The following is a 13,593-nucleotide window of genomic DNA, read 5'->3' on the forward strand; positions in this document are numbered from 1 at the left end:
CATTACCTGTAGTAATGGCTCCTCTGTCCTCCTCTCATTACCTGTAGTAATGGCTCCTATGTCCTCCTCTCATTACCTGTAGTAATGGCTCCTGTGTCCTCCTCTCATTACCTGTAGTAATGGCTCCTGTGTCCTCCCCTCATTACCTGTAGTAATGGCTCCTGTGTCCTCCTCTTATTACCTGTAGTAAGGGCTCCTCTGTCCTCCCCTCATTACCTGTAGTAATGGCTCCTCTGTCCTCCTCTCATTACCTGTAGTAATGGCTCCTGTGTCCTCCTCTCATTACCTGTAGTAATGGCTCCTGTGTCCTCCTCTCATTACCTGTAGTAATGGCTCCTGTGTCCTCCTCTCATTACCTGTAGTAATGGCTCCTCTGTCCTCCACTCATTACCTGTAGTAATGGCTCCTCTGTCCTCCTCTCATTACCTGTAGTAATGGCTCCTGTGTCCTCCTCTCATTACCTGTAGTAATGGCTCCTCTGTCCTCCTCTCATTACCTGTAGTAATGGCTCCTATGTCCTCCTCTCATTACCTGTAGTAATGGCTCCTGTGTCCTCCTCTCATTACCTGTAGTAATGGCTCCGGTGTCCTCCCCTCATTACCTGTAGTAATGGCTCCTGTGTCCTCCTCTTATTACCTGTAGTAAGGGCTCCTCTGTCCTCCCCTCATTTCCTGTAGTAATGGCTCCTCTGTCCTCCCATCATTACCTGTAGTAATGGCTCCTGTGTCCTCCCATCATTACCTGTAGTAATGGCTCCTGTGTCCTCCTCTCATTACCTGTAGTAATGGCTCCTGTGTCCTCCTCTCATTACCTGTAGTAATGGCTCCTCTGTCCTCCCCTCATTACCTGTAGTAATGGCTCCTGTGTCCTCCTCTCATTACCTGTAGTAAGGGCTCCTCTGTCCTCCCCTCATTACCTGTAGTAATGGCTCCTCTGTCCTCCTCTCATTACCTGTAGTAATGGCTCCTGTGTCCTCCTCTCATTACCTGTAGTAATGGCTCCTCTGTCCTCCACTCATTACCTGTAGTAATGGCTCCTCTGTCCTCCTCTCATTACCTGTAGTAATGGCTCCTGTGTCCTCCTCTCATTACCTGTAGTAATGGCTCCTATGTCCTCCTCTCATTACCTGTAGTAATGGCTCCTGTGTCCTCCTCTCATTACCTGTAGTAATGGCTCCTGTGTCCTCCCCTCATTACCTGTAGTAATGGCTCCTGTGTCCTCCTCTCATTACCTGTAGTAATGGCTCCTGTGTCCTCCCATCATTACCTGTAGTAATGGCTCCTGTGTCCTCCTCTCATTACCTGTAGTAATGGCTCCTGTGTCCTCCTCTCATTACCTGTAGTAATGGCTCCTCTGTCCTCCCCTCATTACCTGTAGTAATGGCTCCTGTGTCCTCCTCTCATTACCTGTAGTAAGGGCTCCTCTGTCCTCCCCTCATTACCTGTAGTAATGGCTCCTCTGTCCTCCTCTCATTACCTGTAGTAATGGCTCCTGTGTCCTCCTCTCATTACCTGTAGTAATGGCTCCTCTGTCCTCCACTCATTACCTGTAGTAATGGCTCCTCTGTCCTCCCCTCATTACCTGTAGTAATGGCTCCTGTGTCCTCCTCTCATTACCTGTAGTAATGGCTCCTCTGTCCTCCTCTCATTACCTGTAGTAATGGCTCCTGTGTCCTCCTCTCATTACCTGTAGTAATGGCTCCTCTGTCCTCCTCTCATTACCTGTAGTAATGGCTCCTGTGTCCTCCTCTCATTACCTGTAGTAATGGCTCCTCTGTCCTCCACTCATTACCTGTAGTAATGGCTCCTCTGTCCTCCCCTCATTACCTGTAGTAATGGCTCCTGTGTCCTCCTCTCATTACCTGTAGTAATGGCTCCTCTGTCCTCCACTCATTACCTGTAGTAATGGCTCCTCTGTCCTCCACTCATTACCTGTAGTAATGGCTCCTGTGTCCTCCACTCATTACCTGTAGTAATGGCTCCTGTGTCCTCCCCTCATTACCTGTAGTAATGGCTCCTCTGTCCTCCTCTCATTACCTGTAGTAATGGCTCCTCTGTCCTCCTCTCATTACCTGTAGTAATGGCTCCTGTGTCCTCCCCTCATTACCTGTAGTAATGGCTCCTCTGTCCTCCTCTCATTACCTGTAGTAATGGCTCCTATGTCCTCCTCTCATTACCTGTAGTAATGGCTCCTGTGTCCTCCTCTCATTACCTGTAGTAATGGCTCCTGTGTCCTCCCCTCATTACCTGTAGTAATGGCTCCTCTGTCCTCCCCTCATTACCTGTAGTAATGGCTCCTCTGTCCTCCTCTCATTACCTGTAGTAATGGCTCCTCTGTCCTCCTCTCATTACCTGTAGTAATGGCTCCTCTGTCCTCCCCTCATTACCTGTAGTAATGGCTCCTGTGTCCTCCTCTCATTACCTGTAGTAATGGCTCCTCTGTCCTCCCCTCATTACCTGTAGTAATGGCTCCTGTGTCCTCCCCTCATTACCTGTAGTAATGGCTCCTGTGTCCTCCTCTCATTACCTGTAGTAATGGCTCCTCTGTCCTCCCCTCATTACCTGTAGTAATGGCTCCTCTGTCCTCCTCTCATTACCTGTAGTAATGGCTCCTCTGTCCTCCCCTCATTACCTGTAGTAATGGCTCCTGTGTCCTCCCCTCATTACCTGTAGTAATGGCTCCTGTGTCCTCCTCTCATTACCTGTAGTAATGGCTCCTCTGTCCTCCCCTCATTACCTGTAGTAATGGCTCCTGTGTCCTCCCCTCATTACCTGTAGTAATGGCTCCTCTGTCCTCCCCTCATTACCTGTAGTAATGGCTCCTGTGTCCTCTCATTACGTGTAGTAATGGCTCCTATGTCCTCCTCTCATTACCTGTAGTAATGGCTCCTCTGTCCTCCTCTCATTACCTGTAGTAATGGCTCCTGTGTCCTCCTCTCATTACCTGTAGTAATGGCTCCTGTGTCCTCCTCTCATTACCTGTAGTAATGGCTCCTGTGTCCTCCTCTCATTACCTGTAGTAATGGCTCCTCTGTCCTCCACTCATTACCTGTAGTAATGGCTCCTCTGTCCTCCTCTCATTACCTGTAGTAATGGCTCCTGTGTCCTCCTCTCATTACCTGTAGTAATGGCTCCTCTGTCCTCCTCTCATTACCTGTAGTAATGGCTCCTATGTCCTCCTCTCATTACCTGTAGTAATGGCTCCTGTGTCCTCCTCTCATTACCTGTAGTAATGGCTCCTGTGTCCTCCCCTCATTACCTGTAGTAATGGCTCCTGTGTCCTCCTCTCATTACCTGTAGTAATGGCTCCTGTGTCCTCCCATCATTACCTGTAGTAATGGCTCCTGTGTCCTCCTCTCATTACCTGTAGTAATGGCTCCTGTGTCCTCCTCTCATTACCTGTAGTAATGGCTCCTCTGTCCTCCCCTCATTACCTGTAGTAATGGCTCCTGTGTCCTCCTCTCATTACCTGTAGTAAGGGCTCCTCTGTCCTCCCCTCATTACCTGTAGTAATGGCTCCTCTGTCCTCCTCTCATTACCTGTAGTAATGGCTCCTGTGTCCTCCTCTCATTACCTGTAGTAATGGCTCCTCTGTCCTCCACTCATTACCTGTAGTAATGGCTCCTCTGTCCTCCCCTCATTACCTGTAGTAATGGCTCCTGTGTCCTCCTCTCATTACCTGTAGTAATGGCTCCTCTGTCCTCCTCTCATTACCTGTAGTAATGGCTCCTGTGTCCTCCTCTCATTACCTGTAGTAATGGCTCCTCTGTCCTCCACTCATTACCTGTAGTAATGGCTCCTCTGTCCTCCCCTCATTACCTGTAGTAATGGCTCCTGTGTCCTCCTCTCATTACCTGTAGTAATGGCTCCTCTGTCCTCCACTCATTACCTGTAGTAATGGCTCCTCTGTCCTCCACTCATTACCTGTAGTAATGGCTCCTGTGTCCTCCCCTCATTACCTGTAGTAATGGCTCCTCTGTCCTCCTCTCATTACCTGTAGTAATGGCTCCTGTGTCCTCCCCTCATTACCTGTAGTAATGGCTCCTCTGTCCTCCTCTCATTACCTGTAGTAATGGCTCCTATGTCCTCCTCTCATTACCTGTAGTAATGGCTCCTGTGTCCTCCTCTCATTACCTGTAGTAATGGCTCCTGTGTCCTCCTCTCATTACCTGTAGTAATGGCTCCTGTGTCCTCCTCTCATTACCTGTAGTAATGGCTCCTGTGTCCTCCTCTCATTACCTGTAGTAATGGCTCCTGTGTCCTCCCCTCATTACCTGTAGTAATGGCTCCTCTGTCCTCCCCTCATTACCTGTAGTAATGGCTCCTGTGTCCTCCTCTCATTACCTGTAGTAATGGCTCCTCTGTCCTCCTCTCATTACCTGTAGTAATGGCTCCTCTGTCCTCCCCTCATTACCTGTAGTAATGGCTCCTGTGTCCTCCTCTCATTACCTGTAGTAATGGCTCCTCTGTCCTCCCCTCATTACCTGTAGTAATGGCTCCTGTGTCCTCCCCTCATTACCTGTAGTAATGGCTCCTGTGTCCTCCTCTCATTACCTGTAGTAATGGCTCCTCTGTCCTCCCCTCATTACCTGTAGTAATGGCTCCTCTGTCCTCCTCTCATTACCTGTAGTAATGGCTCCTGTGTCCTCCTCTCATTACCTGTAGTAATGGCTCCTCTGTCCTCCTTTCATTACCTGTAGTAATGGCTCCTCTGTCCTCCTCTCATTACCTGTAGTAATGGCTCCTGTGTCCTCCTCTCATTACCTGTAGTAATGGCTCCTGTGTCCTCCTCTCATTACCTGTAGTAATGGCTCCTGTGTCCTCCTCTCATTACCTGTAGTAATGGCTTCACTGTCCTCCTCTCATTACCTGTAGTAATGGCTCCTCTGTCCTCCCCTCATTACCTGTAGTAATAGCTCCAGAAATCCCTGTCCCTGCTTATCCAGGACATATCCGGTCCATCTGGATTTGCTAGAGAACCTTTGAATGTTCCAGAATAATATTTGGAGAATGCCGTTTGGTCAGATGAAACACCGAAGCACAACTACTGTGCAGCCTGGGGGGCAGCATCATGCGGAGGGGACCAGGACCACCGATCCGTGTACATGAGGGAATGAATGGGGCCGTGTATCCTTACCGGCCTCTCATCTTATTATGCGGGAGAACTTATGGAATTGGTGGCTGATCCTTCCCCTGTCTGTTACTAGTAACTTCTGCCGCTTCCTCAGACCTTCCATAGACGTTTCTTTCATGGCGGACGTTTTCTCTTCTCCAGGCTCGGGCGGACACCAGGATGGCGGCTGAGCTGTACGAAAACTCCAAGGATTTACTTAACGCCGTTCGAAGGGAAAACTCCTTTGGTTTCGGCTACACCCTGACCGTCAAGGTCCCTGAGACTCCGGCAGGGGTGGAGGTGGGATTTAATTTGGACGAAAGCAGCGCGTTCCTAAAAAATATCTCATCATATACAGAGAAGGTAAAATCTATCAATCTATCTATCTATCTCCTATCTATCTATCTATCTATCTATCTCCTATCTATCTATCTATCTATCTATCTATCTATCTCCTATCTATCTATCTATCTATCTATCTCCTATCTATCTATCTATCTATCTATCTATCTATCTCTCTATCTATCTATCTCCTATCTATCTATCTATCTATCTCCTATCTATCTATCTCCTATCTATCTCCTATCTATCTATCTATCTATCTATCTCCTATCTATCTATCTATCTCCTATCTATCTATCTATCAATCTGTCATTTATCTATCTATCTCCTATCTATCTATCTATCTATCTATCTATCTATCTATCTATCTATCTATCTCCTATCTATCTCCTATCTATCTATCTATCTATCTATCTATCTATCTCCTATCTATCTATCTATCTATCTATCTATCTATCTATCTATCTCCTATCTATCTCCTATCTATCTATCTCCTATCTATCTATCTATCTATCTATCTCCTATCTATCTCCTATCTATCTATCTATCTATCTATCTATCTATCTATCTCCTATCTATCTATCTATCTATCTCCTATCTATCTATCTATCTATCTATCTATCTATCTATCTATCTCCTATCTATCTATCTATCTATCTATCTATCTCCTATCTATCTATCTATCTATCTATCTATCTATCTATCTATCTATCTCCTATCTATCTCCTATCTATCTCCTATCTATCTCCTATCTATCTATCTATCTCCTATCTATCTATCTATCTATCTATCTATCTATCTATCTATCTCCTATCTATCTATCTCCTATCTATCTATCTATCTATCTATCTATCTATCTATCTATCCCCTATCTATCTATCTATCTATCTCCTATCTATCTATCTATCTATCTATCTATCTATCTATCTCCTATCTATCTATCTATCTATCTATCTATCCCCTATCTATCTATCTATCTATCTATCTCCTATCTATCTATCTATCTATCTATCTATCTATCTATCTATCTATCTATCTCTCTATCTATCTATCTATCTCCTATCTATCTATCTATCTCCTATCTATCTATCTCCTATCTATCTATCTCCTATCTATCTCCTATCTATCTATCTATCTATCTATCTATCTATCTATCTATCTATCTATCTCCTATCTATCTATCTATCTCCTATCTATCTATCTATCTATCTATCTATCTATCTCCTATCTATCTATCTATCTATCTATCTATCTATCTCCTATCTATCTCCTATCTATCTATCTCCTATCTATCTATCTATCTATCTATCTATCTATCTATCTATCTATCTATCTATCTCCTATCTATCTCCTATCTATCTCCTATCTATCTATCTATCTCCTATCTATCTATCTATCTATCTATCTATCTATCTATCTATCTATCTATCTCCTATCTATCTCCTATCTATCTATCTATCTATCTATCTATCTATCTATCTATCCCCTATCTATCTATCTATCTATCTATCTCCTATCTATCTATCTATCTATCTATCTATCTATCTATCTCCTATCTATCTATCTATCTATCTATCTCCTATCTATCTATCTATCTATCTATCTATCTATCTATCTCTCTATCTATCTATCTCCTATCTATCTATCTATCTATCTATCTCCTATCTATCTATCTCCTATCTATCTATCTCCTATCTATCTCCTATCTATCTATCTATCTATCTATCTATCTCCTATCTATCTATCTATCTCCTATCTATCTATCTATCTATCTATCTATCTATCTATCTGTCATTTATCTATCTATCTCCTATCTATCTCCTATCTATCTATCTCCTATCTATCTCCTATCTATCTATCTATCTATCTATCTATCTATCTATCTATCTCCTATCTATCTATCTATCTATCTATCTCCTATCTATCTCCTATCTATCTATCTCCTATCTATCTATCTATCTATCTATCTATCTATCTATCTATCTATCTATCTATCTATCTATCTTCTATCTATCTATCTATCTATCTCCTATCTATCTCCTATCTATCTATCTATCTTTCTATCTATCTCCTATCTATCTATCTATCTATCTATCTCCTATCTATCTATTATCTATCTATCTATCTATCTATTATCTATCTATCTATCTATTATCTATCTATCTATCTATCTATCTATCTATCTATCTCCTATCTATCTATCTATCTATCTATGTATCTCCTATCTATCTATCTATCTATCTATCTCCTATCTATCTATCTATCTATCTATCTATCTATCTATCTCCTATCTATCTATCTATCTATCTATCTCCTATCTATCTCCTATCTATCTCCTATCTATCTCCTATCTATCTATCTCCTATCTATCTATCTATCTATCTATCTCCTATCTATCTATCTCCTATCTATCTATCTATCTATCTATCTATCTATCCCCTATCTATCTATCTATCTATCTATCTCCTATCTATCTATCTATCTATCTATCTATCTATCTCCTATCTATCTATCTATCTATCTATCTATCTATCTATCTATCTATCTATCTATCCCCTATCTATCTATCTATCTATCTATCTCCTATCTATCTATCTATCTATCTATCTCATATCTATCTATCTATCTATCTATCTATCTATCTATCTATCTATCTCCTATCTATCTATCTATCTATCTATCTCATATCTATCTATCTATCTCCTATCTATCTATCTATCTATCTATCTCCTATCTATCTATCTATCTATCTATCTATCTATCTATCTCATATCTATCTATCTATCTATCTATCTATCTATCTATCTCCTATCTATCTATCTATCTATCTATTTATCTATCTATCTCTCTATCTATCTATCTCCTATCTATCTATCTATCTATCTATCTATCTATCTATCTATCTCCTATCTATCTATCTATCTATCTATCTATCTCATATCTATCTATCTATCTATCTATCTATCTATCTATCTATCTATCTATCTCCTATCTATCTATCTATCTATCTATCTATCTCATATCTATCTATCTATCTATCTATCTATCTCCTATCTATCTATCTATCTATCTATCTATCTATCTATCTATCTATCTATCTCCTATCTATCTATCTATCTCCTATCTATCTATCTATCTATCTATCTATCTATCTATCTATCTATCTATCTATCTATCTATCTCCTATCTATCTATCTCCTATCTCCTATCTATCTATCTATCTATCTATCTATCTATCTCCTATCTATCTATCTATCTATCTATCTTTCTCTAATTTCTCTTTCAGAATCTGCAGTTTCTCCGGTTCGTTACTATAATTCAGACGTCGCGTTTCCGGATGCGGAGGAATTCCCTGGCCTTGGATGAGGACGCGCTGATGGCTCTGATGGAGCTTCCTGATAACTATAATTATGGTCTCTACTCCAAATTCATCAGTGATTACGGCACCCACTATGTCACCGCCGGCACCTTGGGCGGCAGATTGGAGAGTGTTCTCGTGGTAGATAAAGAGGCCATGAAGAGTGAAGGTAAAGCAGGGAGAAGTCTTGTGTATGCTGGTATACGGAGCTGGGGATATTATTATATGTGGTTAGGGATTGGTTAGGGATCACCTTGTCTGGGGTCAGAGGTCACGCGTCTTTTCCAGCAGGTACAGTATGATATAACCTGGGGATCCTCGCTATGTGATCACTGATGTACAGCCCGTTATCAGCTCCACTCACTCTTTTGCAGAAATTACATATAACATGCTCACGGAGTGTTTTGGCGGCCATATTGGATTACCGATCGACACCGGCGACGAGGAGATTGATGCGTCAGTAAAAGTGAAAGGCAAATTCTGTGATAAGATGGAAGAAAGATTTCGCGGTAAAAACAATATGATGTATATTCAAAATTTGAAATAATGTAACAATTTTTACATTCAAACCAAAAATTATTTTCCTTTGTTCAAAAGACAATAATACAAGTGACAGATTAATACGGGACATAATCACTCGGGTGAAAGGAGGAGACTCAGCGTCAGTCGCCAGACTCACCAGCCTACTGAGCGGCAGAAACTACCGACTATGGGGAAGAGCTCTGAAATACAGTCCAGCTGTCATTGACTATGAGGTAGGATGACATAGCAGAATAGTGAGTGCAGCTCTGGAGTATAATACAGGATGTAACTCAGGATCAGTACAGGATAAGTAATGTCATGTATGTACACAGTGACTGCACCAGCAGCAGAATAGTGAGTGCAGCTCTGGAGTATAATACAGGATGTAACTCAGGATCAGTACAGGATAAGTAATGTCATGTATGTACACAGTGACTGCACCAGCAGCAGAATAGTGAGTGCAGCTCTGGTGTATAATACAGGATGTAACTCAGGATCAGTACAGGATAAGTAATGTCATGTATGTACACAGTGACTGCACCAGCAGCAGAATAGTGAGTGCAGCTCTGGGGTATAATACAGGATGTAACTCAGGATCAATACAGGATAAGTAATGTCATGTATGTACACAGTGACTGCACCAGCAGCAGAATAGTGAGTGCAGCTCTGGAGTATAATACAGGATGTAACTCAGGATCAGTACAGGATAAGTAATGTCATGTATGTACACAGTGACTGCACCAGCAGCAGAATAGTGAGTGCAGCTCTGGGGTATAATACAGGATGTAACTCAGGATCAGTACAGGATAAATAATGTCATGTATGTACACAGTGACTGCACCAGCAGCAGAATAGTGAGTGCAGCTCTGGGGTATAATCCAGGATGTAACTCAGGATCAGTACAGGATAAGTAATGTCATGTATGTACACAGTGACTGCACCAGCAGCAGAATAGTGAGTGCAGCTCTGCAGTAAAATACAGGATGTAACTCAGGATCAGTACAGGATAAGTAATGTCAAGTATGTACACAGTGACTGCACCAGCAGCAGAATAGTGAGTGCAGCTCTGGGGTATAATACAGGATGTAACTCAGGATCAGTACAGGATAAGTAATGTCATGCATGTACACAGTGACTGCACCAGCAGAATAGTGAGTGCAGCTCTGGGGTATAATACAGGATGTAACTCAGGATCAGTACAGAATAAGTAATGTCATGTATGTACACAGTGACTGCACCAGCAGCAGAATAGTGAGTGCAGCTCTGGAGTATAATACAGGATGTAACTCAGGATCAGTACAGGATAAGTAATGTCATGTATGTACACAGTGACTGCACCAGCAGCAGAATAGTGAATGCAGCTCTGGGGTATAATTCAGCATCAGTACAGGATAAGTAATGAGTACTTCTTCATGCAATACATTTTTTTCCTGACATTTTGTACAATGCTGATCCTCTGCTGTGTGGTTGCAGCTCCTGCCTCTACATGAGGGTTTGCAGTTGACAGATTTGCCTGGGATTGAAACCAAGAGGCAGAACCTGCGGAGGGCGTATGAGGAATTCCTGGGCGAGTTTAACTCCTGTCGCTGTGGTCCCTGCCATAACAATGGAGACGCCGTATTAACTGATGATGTGTGTAAATGTCTGTGTCCTTCCGGCTATGAGGGTCCCTCATGTGAGAAGACTTTACGACCAGGTAAGTACTGGGGTCTGTGATTGTGTCCTCGCTGTGGCCCCTCATCCTCTTGTCACTCGTATCTTTTTGGAGACGATCCGTAAATTTACGAAAACGGATGTGAACAAATTGTTCATCTGCTTTTACAATTCTGCCGACTCCAGAGCTGGAGATCCCAGTAACCCCTTCCTGTCCAGTGTCTGCACAGAGTCCTCATTACAACACAACAATTTCATTTAATAGAAAGTAACAAGATTATAAAACTTCAACCTCATATGTATGGTTTTCTGTGGCACTGAGCTTTCACCAGCAGAATAGTGAGTGCAGCTCTGGGGTATAATACTGGATGTAACTCAGGATCAGTACAGGATAAGTAATGTCATGTATGTACACAGTGACTGCACCACCAGCAGAATAGTGAGTGCAGCTCTGGGGTACAATACAGGATGTAACTCAGGATCAGTACAGGATAAGTAATGTCATGTATATACACAGTGACTGCACCAGCAGCAGAATAGTGAGTGCAGCTCTGGGGTATAATACAGGATGTAACTCAGGATCAGTACAGGATAAGTAATGTCATGTATGTACACAGTGACTGCACCAGCAGCAGAATAGTGAGTGCAGCTCTGGAGTATAATACAGGATGTAACTCAGGATCAGTACAGGATAAGTAATGTCATGTATGTACACAGTGACTGCACCAGCAGCAGAATAGTGAGTGCAGCTCTGGAGTATAATACTGGATGTAACTCAGGATCAGTACAGGATAAGCAATGTCATGTATGTACACAGTGACTGCACCAGCAGCAGAATAGTGAGTGCAGCTCTGGAGTATAATACAGGATGTAACTCAGGATCAGTACAGGATAAGTAATGTCATGTATGTACACAGTGACTGCACCAGCAGCAGAATAGTGAGTGCAGCTCTGGAGTATACTACAGAATGTAACTCGGGATCAGTACAGGATAAGTAATGTCATGTATGTACACAGTGACTGCACCAGCAGCAGAATAGTGAGTGCAGCTCTGGGGTATAATACAGGATGTAACTCAGGATCAGTACAGGATAAGTAATGTCATGTATGTACACAGTGACTGCACCAGCAGCAGAATAGTGAGTGCAGCTCTGGGGTATAATACTGGATGTAACTCAGGATCGGGGAAGTATATTGGATGTAATCATCATTTTTTAGTTCCAATCACTTTTTGCAATCATCTATAACAGATGCCCCGGCTAGAGGCGGCTGGAGCTGCTGGTCTTCGTGGTCCTCCTGCCAATCTGGAAGTAGAAAGAGGACAAGATCCTGTAACAATCCTGCGCCCAGGAACGGGGGCACGCGGTGCTTGGGGAAGAACGTCCATTCTGAGTCGTGTTAATAAAGCTGATTGATATTTAGAGCTTCGCTGTGACAATGTGCTGATTCTTAGTTATTTGTACACCAGACATTAAAGAGACTGTCACCTTGTCCTGTCATTGTGTCTGTGACTGATGTGTATATGGAGAGATCAGTGGATATAATGGATCACATCCAGACTAATACATTTATTCCACTTCTCTTTGTGAAACAATAAAATGGACACAAACATCAAAATAAGTTTAAAAACTCAGATACATGATATCAACCCTATAACTCTATAATATGTCAGCTGTGCTTTGAGACAATCCGATATCTTCTCTCTGTAGCTCCCTCTCCCCTCTCGCAGCAATGCAACCACAGAGAGGGAATAAGTGCAGCTGCACCGCCTCCTCCTTGTTTTATGTTAACAAAATTACACTAATCAGATGTATTTCCTCTACAGCTCCCTCTTCCCTCTAGCAGGATGCAGCCACACAGAGAGGAAAATGCAACCTCAGCCCCCTCCCTGATAACTGAATTACACTAATCAGATATATCTCCTCTGCAGCTCCCTCTCCCCTCTAGCAGGATGCAGCCACACAGAGAGGAAAATGCAGCTGCACCCCGTTCTCCTTGTTTTATAATAACAGGATTACACTAATGATCAGATGTATCACTTCTGCAGCTCCCTCTCCCCTCTCACAGCGTGCAGCCTCACAGCAAGAAAAATGCAGCTGCAGATTGCTCCTTCTTGTTTTATATAGATTGCATTACACATATAGAGGGTCATTTAGTAAGGGCCCGATTCGCGTTTTCCCGACGTGTTACCAGAATATTTCAGATTTTTGCAGATTTTCCCTGTATTGCCACGGGATTTTGGCGCACGCGATCAGATTGTGGCGCATCGGCGCTGGCATGCAAGCGACGGAAATCGGGGGGGGGGGGGCGCGGCCGAACGAAAACCCGTCGGATTCGGAAAAACCGCCGCATTTAAAATAAAATATCTGTCGCAGAGCTTGCACTTACCTTCACTCAGCCCGAGCCGGTGAACTCCAGCGTGTTCCGATGCTTTTCAGCGCAGCAGCGCCACCTGGTGGACGGTGGAGGAACTACCTTAATAAATCCCGGCCGGACCCGAATCCAGCGCAGAGAATGAGCTGCTGGATCGCGAATGGACCGGGTAAGTAAATCTGCCCAATAATGTGTATCACCTCTGCAGCTTCCTCTCCCCTCTGGCAGTATGC

At 43.0% G+C, this 13,593-nt stretch overlaps 1 protein-coding gene across 1 annotated transcript in view; it reads left to right on the plus strand.

Annotated features, from left to right (window-relative positions):
• The window catches only part of C8A (complement C8 alpha chain), a 109,074-nt gene extending 96,588 nt beyond the window's left edge, over window positions 1-12,486 (plus strand). The window contains exons 6-11 of the mRNA XM_072127577.1: window positions 5,275-5,475; window positions 8,741-8,981; window positions 9,187-9,321; window positions 9,410-9,567; window positions 10,808-11,030; window positions 12,238-12,486. Of these exons, the coding sequence (XP_071983678.1) occupies window positions 5,275-5,475; window positions 8,741-8,981; window positions 9,187-9,321; window positions 9,410-9,567; window positions 10,808-11,030; window positions 12,238-12,389 (1,110 nt within the window). The 3' untranslated portion in view covers window positions 12,390-12,486. The remainder of the gene's footprint in view (window positions 1-5,274; window positions 5,476-8,740; window positions 8,982-9,186; window positions 9,322-9,409; window positions 9,568-10,807; window positions 11,031-12,237) is intronic.
• The last annotated feature ends 1,107 nt before the right edge of the window (window positions 12,487-13,593 follow it).

The sequence above is a fragment of the Engystomops pustulosus genome, chromosome 10 (assembly GCF_040894005.1).
Source record: "Engystomops pustulosus chromosome 10, aEngPut4.maternal, whole genome shotgun sequence".
Lineage (NCBI taxonomy): Eukaryota > Metazoa > Chordata > Amphibia > Anura > Leptodactylidae > Engystomops > Engystomops pustulosus.